Here is a 13,720-nt window from a genome sequence, read left to right as displayed (position 1 = left end):
TGTACCCCTGCGACATTGTCAGGAAACGCAAATGAAACCGTGAATGTTTTTTCCCTCTTCAAAAAAGGCCACAAATTGTATCCCAATTGTTGCGTTAATTTTGGACGGCAACACTAACAAAAACACCCTGGCGGGACTGGGCGTTGGTGATTTGCCGCGAGGTTTTCCAGGTTTACCTATGGGGATGACCAGAAAGCGGATGTAGCTGAGCCAGTCAGGGGTCTTGTTGGCCAGCTGCTCCACAAAGAAGCGCAGGATGGTACTAAGGTAGCTCTGGTCACCGGCCACCGCCACCTTGATCGTGGGTGGAGTCTGTGCATTGCAGTTGCAGCTGCCGCAAACAAACAAAGAAACAAAGAAACAAACATATAAACAAACAAACAAACAACCAAGACAGAGGGTGAGCCTGTTGAGGTGCGAGAGATTTAAACAGAAAAATTAAAAGAGCGTATCTGAAAGAAACACATGCCGGCATTAGGCTGGGGTTCACGAGCCAAACAGGCCCACGGAGGAGCGGCCACCGCCTTCCCAGGGATTAAAGAGGAACGAGGCGATCACGTCTGACATGGAGCACGGGCGGAGGGTCTCCTGCCGACACCGCCCGGGCCGACGGAGATGGATCCAAGAAGTGAAGGGAAACGCCAAAGAGCTCCGAGGTGTTTCTACAGTGGTCTGGGCAGAAAGCCCACACAGGGAGACGGGGCTACGGGGTGAAGGGACGCGGCCGCACCGGGTGGGTGAGCCCAGAGACGTTTCACAATTCTGACATTTGACCAACGATGGTCTCGATGAGGAGTTGGCAGCAGCATTAACCATCATAGGAAGCGTCAAGGGGCGGGGCACAGTTTCAAACGTGTGTATGTGTGTGAACATGAGACTTACAATCTCTGGATGCGTGTGACAATGGTGTTGAAGGCAGCCTGGACATCGGCAGCTGAGCAGGTGGACACGATGAGCTGGCTCTGTTCGTGTAGCAGCTCAGCTACATACTGCAGAGACAGTCAGACAGCCGGACAGTTAGTTAGACAGTTAGCATGCCCTCACTTCAATGATATTTATTTGCATCCACAAACGCTTTTACCCCAAGTAACTAGTAGCTCCAGGAAAATGGGATTTTGAGAACGCCTGTAATTCACCTGAATTCTCTGAAGATAGAAGACAGCCTATGTCAACAGCATCATCAGCACTTTATTTACAGTATTTGGAAATGAAAGTTTATTTTGGAGATGACTGGAACCCAATCAAAAGAACAGTATTTTCTTTTTATAAATTTGAGCCCAGGGTTCCTTATCTTTAGAAAATAATAAAAACTGAAATATTTATAGCTATTTCCCTGATATCCAAGATATACAGTTTAATTATAGAAAGGGACATATGACATATACATATGACTATTTCAATGATAGTATGAAAAATAAAATAAAAAATATATTTTCTTTCGTTGACTTAGTACATTTTTGCCAAATCCGGCAATTTAATGGCAAATAAATAAATCAAAAGACTTCACCACATGCTTCCCTCTGGGACTGATTAACTCACAATGCAGCTGTCAGTAGTTGTCATACCGACTGTATGCCTATCGTGCATCTACTGTTCAACACACGCACACACACACATAATGAAAAGTCCCACACACACACACACACACACACACACACACACACACACACACACACACACACACACACACACACACACACACACACATATATATATATAATGAAACGTCTCTCTCACACACACACACACACACACACACACACACACACACACACACACACACACACACACACACACACACACACACACACACCTGTCCTTGCCACTCGGTGGTGTTGATGAGTATGATGCACTCTGGTAGGCGCTCGTCTGAGATGAGGATCTGATTCAGCTGGTCGTATACAGACTTCCTGGGAACCTGCGGACAAGACACGGCTAGTTAACTACAGAGCAGCATGGGGATAACGTTTTTTTTTAAAGATTTAGTTCAATTTCATTTTTTTACTGGATATAATTCACAGACTTCAAATTTGCGCATCCGATTGTTTGAGACCATTTTGCAACGTGGCTGATACAAAGCCTGATCAAAGCCCTCTTTCAAGTGCATATCAAGTTGAATTGGTTGACATTTATTGAGCAGAACAGCAGGCTGCAAGTGTCTGTGATGTTTCGGGGGGTGGTTAATTGGAGGCTAAAATAGATTCCCAGATATCTTGTAATGTCAAATAATCTATAGTGATAATCTGCCTTTGTTTGGATCTGGTGTGGTTGCATGTGTGCTACTCTGCATGGGCTAGCCTTTCGGGTAGTTTTGTTTCATATTTGTCCGTCGCAGACTCAAGTGTTGTGCTGTGCTACGAAGGCGCGGCCACGTCCACGTAATGCGACCCCCCCCAACGGCGAAAGACAAAACGAGAAGATTGACCAGCGCACATTTAGCGACTGAAATTTGCAGGTTTTCAACGGACGAACGACGGAGAAAAGACTGAGTAACAGAGTTTTGTGGTACTCCGGCGCTCGCGAGAAAGTTTCTTCCCGCGAGAGGCAAAATATCTTCTTTTATATCTTGTCGATATTTTGACACTCAAACATGGACGCCAAACAGCTGGCTCCTGTGATTGTTTGTGCAACGAACCTGCAGCGCCGACATTCTACACTCGTCGGAACCTCATGAGTGGCCACAGCTCCACAAGTCCTTCCCCCATTTCAGGAGTCCACACTCGCCCACCCGCCGCTTTCTTTGGCGTTGCCATCGTGCAGGCGAACAAACTCATTGGCTGTTGACAATTGCCGTTGCGATTTGAGACTTGCCCCGATAAAATCAAACACCTTTGATTGAATTGTGACCTGGCCGATTGGGATTGTACAGAGAGAAATTTGAGTCTCTCTCTCCCTCTCACTCTCTCTTACACACACACACACACGACAACTACGATTCTACAGCACGACCACCCTGGACTCAGCCTGATCTTAAAATATTGTCAAATCAGCCTCAAAAAACAAAATCACGTGATGTGAGGGAATCCATGTCTCCCAGCCACCCCGTCCCTACCTGGGCTACGAGCCGTGAGTCCGGGGAGCACTCGCTCTCTATGCTGCTGGTGCGGTCGCTCTGGGCCTTGGAGTTCTGCCGGTCTTTCATGGAGGTGCTGCGGGGACGTCGGGGGAGCTTGTTCTCCACTTTGCTGAGGGACGAGGGAGACGAGTGAGGGGCAGGGCCGAGATGAGCTACCGGGAGATGGTAGCTCAGGAGGTAGAGCTGGTCGTCTAGTAATCTAAAGGTTGCTGGTTTGATCCCAGGCTCCTCCTGCTAGCATGCTGTAGTGTCCTTGAGCAAGACACTTAACCCCTAATTGCTCCTGATGGCTGCATCTGTCGGAGTTTGAATAATTGTCAGTCGCTTTGGATAAAAGCGTCTGCTAAATATAATGAAGGTGATATCAAAGCAACGTGATATTCTCAGCCTGGTCTGGGCTGATTTGATGTGTACTTGGCATTAAACTGGATTGGCCTCTATTGATAGAAAATTGCCCAAGGTGAGAAAAACAATGTAAATAAGTACAGTGAAAGCGAGCTAGTGTAGCTTCCTCTGCTAAAAGTGGACAGTGGACTCTAATTTCTCTGTGGCGCCCCGTGTACCTGGGCGACATGTGGTTTTGTGACTCGGTCTTGGACAGCTTGCCCGCGGTGCCAGCCGGCCGCTCGGTGCTGACGTCCCAACCGCCGCTCACCTCCCCCGGTCCAGACACCTGACCTGGTGTGCCATCGTCTGTCTCGGGCTCCTGAGGCACAGGTGCAGGGAAAAAAAAAAAAACAGCAAACAAACAAAAAAGAGAGTTAAGATGAGACATGATAAGAACACGTTGAACATCGCTGTGCAGAGAAATAGAGGATTGTTACCTTTTGTTTTTTGTTTTTTTATCGTCATAGACAAAGTATGTAGTATGTACTGTATTTCTTTCAAACAGCACGATTGGTCGCGCCGACTGGATCCTTTCTGAGCGCCACATGACTTAACTGTGAGGCAGGATCCTCTTTCACTTTTACAGTGAAAGTGAGCGTCAGTACATGGACTTATGCACGTATTTTGATTTCTCTTTCGTTCACGGGCTTTTCCCAATTTAGTTTCAGTCTTTGTGAGTTTGTTTTTGGTGCAAGGAGGCCTGACAGAGCGAGGCTCCGAGTCTGCCGACGCGCGCACGCACAGGCACACGCACACACATACCCCAGCGGCGGTGTCCGTGACCCCCTCGTCTTGGTACCTGGGCCCCTGCACTTTACATCTGTCCACGGTGAGGAACTCTCCGCTCTGTGGAAAAAGACGCACATGAGCAGGGATTAGCACACAAATTAATTTACAATCTGGCCAATCGGGTGCCGGGTTAACGGGAGAGGCTTCGCATCATCAAGCGCGGTGCCCTGCTTGTTCTGCGACAAGAGCACATTCCAACAAAAACCCTCGACAACTTGGAAGCAGAAAGACTGAGAGAAGGAAGTGCCTCACCCCCACCCCATTCAAGTGCTGGAAAAGGTGAAACAATTTGAATCACGGATCAAAGCCTTTACTTATCTGCTCTTAAGTGCGTATAAAGTGGAATTGGTTAACATTTATTGAGCAGACTTGCGGGCTGGAACAGTCGGTGATGCTCGGGCATGGTTTATTACTCTGCAGGATATTTATAAACAGTTCTCCGCTTAAGACTCCGACAGACGATGTCTCCTTCTCCACGCACTCATTCTTTCCGATGCACTATAAATCACGGGGGCAAAGAATTTGAGGACCACAACATCTCTTGTTTCTAGCAGTGGGATTGGAGTGTTTGTATGTGTGTGTGTGTGTGTGTGTGTGGTAATTTTGTGTCCTCCCCTATAAATACACACGGTGTATTGGGAAGGGGGGACTGGATGAGGGGTTACGCACTCTGCTCCCCTGCCCCATTCCGCGAGGCACTCTTAGAGGTTTTTTTTTTTGGGGGGGGGGGGGGGGGCATAACATCGCTTTCATGCTCAGGATGTTTGGCTTGGGGTCCCCTGGACCCCAATGTAAGGCTAATGGGTTGCCAGGCATTTCAACAGGTGCTTAGGGCCATTCCTCTTACATAACAGTGTCCAAAAGGAAACAGAAGACATATCTCGGGGGTGGAACGACAGGGATGGAGGCCGGGGTGTAAGGCCGCAACGGGGTTCTTTAATAAAGCATGCAGTCCTCAACTTACAGGAAAGGACAGATCTCTGTGTTGGCTCTTCTGGCTGTGTATGCTTCCAATCTCTGTCTGGGAGCTGGAGTGAGAGATCCCCTCGAAGAAGGGCCTGAAAGCAGACGCATATATTTGAAGGAAGTAACAATTGAAATTTTCATTTCTGTTAGACGCTTTCTCAAAGCCCCAGTCAGACTCGGTTATACAAGACTCCACCGTCTGTGTGTGTCTTATACAATATTTGGGATTCTACTAGAGTGGCCTTGGATGATTCACAGTTCAGAAAATACATTATTTATCTTATACTGGAAAGGACCAGTATAAGATAAATACGCAAACGCAGCCCCTAAATTCAGCCTCTGCTGAAACGAGTCATTTTAGCTCCTGTCTCTTGAAGCCCCGCCTCCCAAAAAGCCCATTTTCTTCAGATTGGCCAACTTCCAGAAGCATACAGAGGGGCATACCCTCTGTAAACCTTCACTGATTTCACCTTATCCGTCCACTGAAATCTATTTCTGAACATATTTGAGGCGAGAAATAACTCATGAGCTAACTCATGTTAGCTCTACAAAGCCTAATTTAAAGGTTTGTTCCGACTCCAGACCAGTGCAGAGCTTGGAGCACCACGGGCTACAGCCGGGCTTGGGGCTTTTTAGTTTCATTAAATTACGTTTGAAGAAACGCAGAGTGGATCATGCGGTGCGGTAACCTATAGTAACCTGACGTGGACACACAGAAATACGCAGCAAATACTTACATTTCCCTCGCCAGCAGTTTTGTCACAGACATTTGGTTTTAATTCCTCTTTCATCCAAAAGACTTGTGCAGGTCTGTTCTAGTTTGCTCTGACTTTCGTTGCCGTTTTCCAGGCTTGTTTGAGAGACAGACACCACACCGAGACACTGCCGCAACGAGACTGTCGAATGTGGGGATTTTTCGTTTCATGCAAACGTCGGAAAATTAAATAAAACAAATAAAATAAACACATCTACACTAAAACGACACTATTTTCATTGGTTTTGATTGGAGAAATGCACAGTGGATGGGATGGAGCAGATAACCGTATAAAGAAATTTGTGATGAGCTGACGTGAGATCGTGCAGAGTAGAAAAAAACTTTTAAAACTGAGCGTTGACAGCAGTGGAATCCTGAACGTTTTGCATCGTTCACAGCCATTACTTTGTCATTACCTCATTATTTGAGACTCTGGCCACGTCTAATATGAACACCCAACACTGTAACATTATATATACGACAGAAAATATGAAAAACATAATAAGTCCCCCTTCAAGTATCAGTATCATTTTGATAAGTTGTGTACTCAAGTTTGAGCCAAAGCAAATAGGTTGACAGTGCTTTAATAAATGTCAAAATTGAGTATTTAGCTTTTTTTAGTTTTGTTTTCAAATCACAGGAACCAGTGCAGCGTCATGGGTTCCCTCATTTGAGAAATGTATTTGGACATTTACAGCTAATTTAGTTTATTCTGCTTATTTTTTGCTGTTAATCTGGAAAGCATGTTAAAAAAATGTATAAATATTTTCCATTACATGTTTATTATGTCTTTGCAACTTAAGCTTAACGGGGGAGCAATATTCCAATACAAAGATGTACCCTTTAAGGAAAAAAGCGTCTTCATATAGTGACAAACAATATGGACAACATTGCGGAGAATGACATCAAATAGAGTGTGGGTGTGGACATACTTAAGTTTGGGCTTGGGCGTGCTGAGGACACTCTCATTGTCCTCCATCTCCGGCCCGCTGTCGCTCTGGTTATAGACCTCTAGGCTGTCATAGAGCAAGTCCAGATCCTCTTCCACCTCCTGGGTCTGATCCACCGGGTCAGAATCCAGCACCTGGCACGCGTAAGCGGGGACACCATTAGTCAACACACCGGGGTCAGCAAATGTGGACATGCACTTAATTAGAAGACATGGAAGGCTAATGGGACTTAGGACAAAATGTAAGGAAATGTAAAGAAAGATTAGTCTGCGCTGTTGTTATACCCATTGATTCCACCCCTGATTCTTAGCCGGTTAATTAAAGGGGTGTGCTAGAGGAGGGCCAAGGTGCTTAGCCTTGATTCCCCCGCAGCATGGAGGAGCGGTACATCATAGTAACTGCACACAGGCAGGCCTGGTGTCCTAATCGGGTGATTAATGCCACTACGTGAAAGCGGGACATAAATAGTCTGTCCCCTTCTCACACTCCTGGCCGTGTATTTATAGAGCTGAAGTCCCGCACACTGCTCAGCCACAGGGATGGGATTAGGCTACCGGGATGCTTCCAGAAACTAGAAGCATCCTGCTAGCCAAGCACATGGACATGGCCTAACGGCATAACCACCCCCGCAGGCAACTGGTGCAGCTGCACGGGGCCCATCCCACAGCGTGCAAGAACGCCCTTGATCAGCACACCAGCGATGAGCTCCACTGTGCATCCCTTTGCCACATTCCTCCAAATAAAAAAACAGCAACTGTGTTTTTATTTATTTATTTTGGATTAAGGCGATTTTATTTTACTCCGTTCCAGATTGAACAAAGCAAAAGAAGCACCGTGCGTAACGGACACTCTCCCCACCAGTAGGTCAAACCTCTATCGCAACACTCTATTGGTCGAAACAAAAGATCATAAAATCAGTTGGGGGGAAACAAGTACTATCCAACAAGACAATCTGCGTTTCCCTGTCTTAAATGGTTTGAATCATTGCTTGTATATCACATTTCTGAAGTTTGTTTTTGATGCACTGTTGAATTTCCATTGTTGCAATGGAAGCAAATGAAAAAAGGCAGGAAAAATAAAATCTTTGTTCCCCGGAGAATAACCAAAGAAGCATCCGGTAAAAGTGAGTGACTTTGTTTGGAGCATGTGGTGGACAGTTGCTCTGGATGCATCAATTCACCCTGCATTTAATGTAATCATATGGTAATTATTGCAGCTACGAAGGCCTTGGGCTTGGCTTATCTACCAATGGACGGATAAGACAAATGCATACACATGCTGCCGACGCCCCAATTACAAATCATTCTTTGGAACGAGCTATAACAGCCTTTATTCAAGGAGACTCCAGAGATAAATAAAAACAGTCATAAAGGACAAGCTCACCCCTCATTCCCCCACCCACCCCCACCCCCATTCATCATTACATTAAGTGGTGGAGACAAAAGCTGATAATGGACTCGCAGTGCAGATAACCACTAATGGCGATCCATGAATCACGCATGGGAGAGTGCTGTGGCAGCATGGCCTAGTACCGCAATGAAACCTGGATTGGACTGTGGTCAGTGATTTCTTTACAGGCAATCCTCCTCCAGCGAGGAGCACATTAGTAGCGATGAGGCAATACGATGTTTGGAGAGTCAACACTGGGAAACGCTAACCACCTGCCTGCCTTGGGGCCATTTCATAACTGACGACTGAATGATGGCCTCATAACAGAGAAATTGGGCAGGGTTGTGGGGGCATCCAATCAACTGCATATAGGTCTTTGCCTTGAACATGTGCTGCCGGGCGGGAATCGAGGAAGCAAAGCAAGCGTAGTTCAACCCCCCCACCCCACCCGAAAAACGTACCTCGTCCGTCACCTTGAACCTCTTCAGGAGGGCAACAAACTTCTGCTTGAAGTTGGGTTGCTGTTGAGAGAATATATATGTTTGAGAGAAAAATAAATACGACAGTGAGTTATGCAAGATACTTAATCCTTAATATGTTCTCCGCTTCATAAACATGTCAGCCGGAGCTTGGACACCACACTTCTCCTGGTGTCTGCCTCGTGGATTACTCATTCACAGACAGGCCATGTGAAGAAATCAGTGCAGTGAGCACGGTGCGTTCAGCCACACGCTCAGCCACATGTCCTTCTTAATGGAACAAACAAGTGGACCCTTCACTGCGCCCATTTTTACATTAAAACACTTCGGGAGTCTTGGGGTGAAGATTTCTCACAGTCAATGATTGACAAGGCAAAGAGCATCAGTGTGTATGTGTGTGCGTGTGTGTGTGTGTGTGTGTGGGGGGGGGGGGGGGGGGGGGTCTTACCCTGGTCATGGAGGTGGTCCGGATCATTTTCCTCCTCGGTTTCTTCGACTTCCGGAGCTCGTCGTCTTCATCGTAGAGGTCCTGAAATGCAAGGTCGTACAAGTTTGGGGAAATATCCGGAAATATTTGGATTATTTACCTGCCGAGGGCTACAACAAGTGCGTGTCTTCTTGAAGCCAACCAGATTTGCTTATGTTGCATTATGTGACCCCACCCTTAATAATAGGGAACTCACAAATCCTATAAAATTGATATTGGAATGGTTTACTGACCTTGTCCCTGCCATGTGTTGGCAAGATAATTTATATTTAGTTTAGCAGATTAGTAAAGCAGATTGACCAGATACCAACAAAAACGCACCTGACTGGCTCATAACAGCAAGCTGTTTTGAAGTTAAATGCAATGCGATTGGATTCCAACCCAGTAAAATATGGTTGTCTGAAAGCAGTTCCCGGCATGCAGCTATGTGGCAGTAAAACACCACCGCAAGGAGCCTGTTACAAGTAAAATCTACTCAAAAGTGTCTGGCAACGGACCTGTCCGTGGACTGCGTCGTCACTGGCTTCCTGCTCAGATGAATAGCTGTCATCATCCTCCTCTGAATAGTTATCCATGTCCGGAGAACGGTCTGAGAGGCGGCGACCCACATAAACACACACGTCAAAACAGCAGGTGAGAACATGTCTTTCTCATCTCATGAATTTCAAATTGGAAAAAGTGCTGAAGCGATTTTTCTTGAGACCGACAGCAGAGATAATTGTTGACCCAATAAAAACGAACGCAGTCGGAATCCAAGGTCACTGACCTATTTAACAGTGGCGTTGTTCGATCCTCTGCGAGAAGCGAGAACGCCTAAAGGGAGCCAATTATTCCAAGTTGGAGGCCCGTTTCAACTGCAAAAAGACATCTCACCCAGGCCTTTCAGCAGAGCCGCCCTGGCCTTCTTGTTATGTAAGGTTTTAATTCTCAGGAAGTGGATAATGTGTTCTGAAGATATGCCTTATTCAATGATCTATCATGTCTTGAATGCCAAAGATAATATCCCACTGCCTTCCATTTCATTGTAACAGCATGGCCTACTGTAGAGGCAGACCCTGTTTCTCTTCATGTCACGATGCACAAATGACTCACTCCACTCATTCTGCTCATAGAAACATACAATGACTTCTTACAGTCGTATAGTTTAGCACTTGGTACAAGTTGTTCTTATTTTCAATAAGGTTTGCCAGAATATTTTATGCTTTTCAGTCGAGGAAACATTGGTCAGGACATTTGGTTGCTCCGTCAGGTCATGAAGCTCGGCTGTGACTTCAAGGAGCATCTTCTTTCCCCATGGGTTAAATAGGAGTCGTGTACAAGGCCGGGCCAGAGCTTCAGATGGCACTGGGGGTTTGGCCTCAGGGGCAGTGCTGAGTACAGGCCTGTCTTACTGCATCCAGGAGGGGGATGGGGTGCACGCTACGCCCACCTGAGGCTTTGGTCTTGCGTCCGGTCTGGCCGGTGCCGTCCTCGTGGTCGATGGGCTGGCTGGACAGCGAATACACGCTGATCTCCGCCACACGCACTGGCGCCTCTTTCACGTTGCTATGGAGACCCAGGATCTGTCCTCCGTCCGTCGGGTGTTGCATCACCTGCAGGTAGGCAGTAGCGGTGTCAAGGGGTAAAATTGATTGAAAATGCATTACACCTCTATGTACTTTTCCTAAAACACAGGCTTCTATGAAAAGCGCTACGACGTGCCTTCGAATTCCAATACCTAGAAATTGCACATAAATAAAACTGCAACAGCAAATGAGCAGGATGTCTCTTTGTAGTTAATGCAGGGAACAGATACAGACTGGGGTGAATTTTATTGCAAATGGCCTCACACTTTACAAGATTTACTGTCCTCTACAAATTTGGCTTTGACAGGTTTTGCAGTCTAAACCTTGACCTACATCAAGTCTGTGTTCTGCTGCTCTGACATTCTGGCATTTGTGACTTACAGTACTGTATGCCGAGATGCCGAGGACAATCATTTCTTCACGACAGCGAGAGTGGGAGGACTTTATCAGGAGAAATATATGTGCCGTGAGACTGTTTGCACGCCCAATGATAAGATAATATAATAAAGTGAATTTGTCAAAATTTACATGACAGCGGCTCCAAAATAAAACACTTAAATCACTGTAAGGACCCTGATTATATTCTATGTGCGCTTGTCCATTTCAAATGAAGCCCTGCATACACGCATCAAGATGACCTAATCATCCAGGCTCCCATCAGTCATTCACATTATACAGCGCTGAGGGAAGCGCGGTGGTTTCAGACCAGCGCATTTGAAACCCGGGCTCCAGATGGCCGCCATCTCACATAACAGTATGTGTGATGACCATGACTCACCAAGGGAAAAAAAACCAAAAAAAAAAAAAACAAGAAAAAAACAGCACACTGAGCTGGAGAAGCCTTTCCTCTTGGGGAGAAAAAAAATAAAACACTAATGGCCATGTCAATCAAAGTCAAGAGAACAGCAGAATGCAAGCGCACGCCGCAGGAAGAGATGGAAGGGGCAGAGTAGGGCAACGTGGAATGTTATAATTAAGAGATGGAATATAGATGTGTATAAGAAGAGATGGAGGGTGTGTCCCGGCAGGGTACCTCTGCCATATTTATCACTCCCACGGCCAACGTCTTGTAGCCCAGGATGGTTCGGTTCTTGTAACGTTTTCTCCTCTGCAGCATGATCTGGAGTCGGTTGGCGTCCCTCTTTAGAAAATGGGGGTACTAGCAAGGAAACAAAACATAGGGTATGGGAATCAGCAAGCGACATTAAAAACAATAAACACACTCTTACTTAAAGACACACAGGTGGCCCTGTTAGAACCGCGGCTGTTAGAGATAATCTCAGATCAAGAGTGCTTAAAAACCAAGCATATTATTTACTGGACTATGCGATTGTTTGGTGAATGTGAAGATAATTATTGGTTGCAGAGTTCTTATTCCATTACATTTGAAGGTTAGATGCCCAGAGCTGCACAGTATAAACAGGGGTTTAAACATTTAAAGCTACATTTTAATGCAAAAAGCTAGCCTATCTATACAATCACCAAATAAAGAGGAAAGAACACAGATGTGTTCATTGCAGACCTGTCAACGCTGGGAAAATATTTTGAGAACCACAATAGTGTAACAGGGAGTCTCCATGGTGTTTGAGTTACTGCAGCTAAATTACATCACGTGATCCGACCACACTGACTTGACAGGACAGCTGCACATACGGACTACTGCTAAAATTTTCAGTTACAGCAAAAGTGAGATTGCTGATTTTGAACTGTGTTTATTATTGTTCATTATTCACTATGCAACAATAATAGAACATGAAACGGTCACCGATTTCCAATAGAATTGAATATGGGGCTGTCACCAAGTTTCAGTATAATTCAACCTGTAACTCTCACTGAGTTTTAGTAGAACACAACATATAACTACCATGGAAAAGTCCAGTTCAAACTTCAAATGAAAGGGTCACTTTTAACTGCAAATATACATTAATATTATAGTTATATGGTATGGCACAGAATTTGAATGGCACAGAATCTGATATACACTACTCAGAAAAAGTAGGTACACAAAATGTGTGCAGTTAGGCAGGTCTGCCATTGTCCTGAGTGTGTTACCTGTAATGAGAAGGTGAGCTCCAGATCCGTCTCCATCAGGCCGCTGGGTGGGATGATGTACTCATTTGACCTCAGGAGCCGTTTGGAACCCTGGAACGACAATCAATGAACAAAGTCTCAAAAAAAAAATCTTTACTTCATTTTAAATCTTCTACACCAAGTGTAAATAAAAAAAAAAAAAAGTAAATCAAAACATATCTTTAAGGTTCATTAATTCCGGAGACTTTGGACGGAACACTTGTGCTGCTCTTCAGTGTGCCTTGCTTACAAGCAAATCCGACGAGGGAAGGCTTTGAGTCTTTATTTGGGTAGAGAAGATTGTCTCTCCATTTACCCTCCAGACCATGATTAAAGTCAAAACCAGGCCAGCTGTTACATGCATTAGAAAATGTCTTCTCCTCTAGGAGTGTATTTGGACGTGGCTTGGTTTATTATGTCCTATCTCACGAGAAATTACACTGTTTACTATATCAAAACAAAATCGGGCTTTTAGCTACGACCATGCTACATTTCATTTCCAGCTACCACTTGTGGAAGTGTCTTATAATTATTATCATTTTCTTCTCATCCAAGTGTCTATGTTTTTGCCTTTTTGAGCCATTGAATGTTTTCTATTGCCCTGCTACAATATGTCATTTCCACAGTCAGCAACATTTTTTTTTTTTAAATAGCTGATTTTAATACTGAAAGTTCAAAATGGCAAGCTCTTGCTAAAACAAGATCGTCAGCCTTCTATATAGAAAATGTATGGTGTTTGAGTCTATGTTCCACAGTTGATGTCAGCTCGTAGCCTAGTGTTGACGAGAAAACAGCTTTGTTTATCACT

At 45.2% G+C, this 13,720-nt stretch overlaps 1 protein-coding gene across 2 annotated transcripts in view; it reads right to left on the bottom strand.

Annotated features, from left to right (window-relative positions):
• LOC307242409 (phosphofurin acidic cluster sorting protein 2) overlaps positions 1-13,720 on the bottom strand; it is a gene marked incomplete at its 5' end in the record, with an annotated part of 56,760 nt that overhangs the window by 9,196 nt on the left and 33,844 nt on the right. For both annotated transcript variants that reach the window (XM_080016867.1, XM_080016868.1), the window contains 14 exons: positions 177-331; positions 883-989; positions 1,814-1,918; positions 3,053-3,185; positions 3,640-3,782; positions 4,226-4,309; positions 5,217-5,310; positions 6,905-7,056; positions 8,773-8,832; positions 9,239-9,319; positions 9,775-9,866; positions 10,707-10,869; positions 11,876-12,001; positions 12,895-12,984. In XM_080016867.1, the coding sequence (XP_079872993.1) occupies positions 177-331; positions 883-989; positions 1,814-1,918; positions 3,053-3,185; positions 3,640-3,782; positions 4,226-4,309; positions 5,217-5,310; positions 6,905-7,056; positions 8,773-8,832; positions 9,239-9,319; positions 9,775-9,866; positions 10,707-10,869; positions 11,876-12,001; positions 12,895-12,984 (1,585 nt within the window). The remainder of the gene's footprint in view (positions 1-176; positions 332-882; positions 990-1,813; positions 1,919-3,052; positions 3,186-3,639; positions 3,783-4,225; positions 4,310-5,216; positions 5,311-6,904; positions 7,057-8,772; positions 8,833-9,238; positions 9,320-9,774; positions 9,867-10,706; positions 10,870-11,875; positions 12,002-12,894; positions 12,985-13,720) is intronic.

Source organism: Zeus faber, assembly GCF_960531495.2.
Source record: "Zeus faber genome assembly, chromosome: 16".
NCBI classification, from domain to species: domain Eukaryota; kingdom Metazoa; phylum Chordata; class Actinopteri; order Zeiformes; family Zeidae; genus Zeus; species Zeus faber.
The sequence above is the reverse complement of the archived record's forward strand: the minus strand, read 5'-3'. Positions and strand labels throughout refer to the sequence as shown.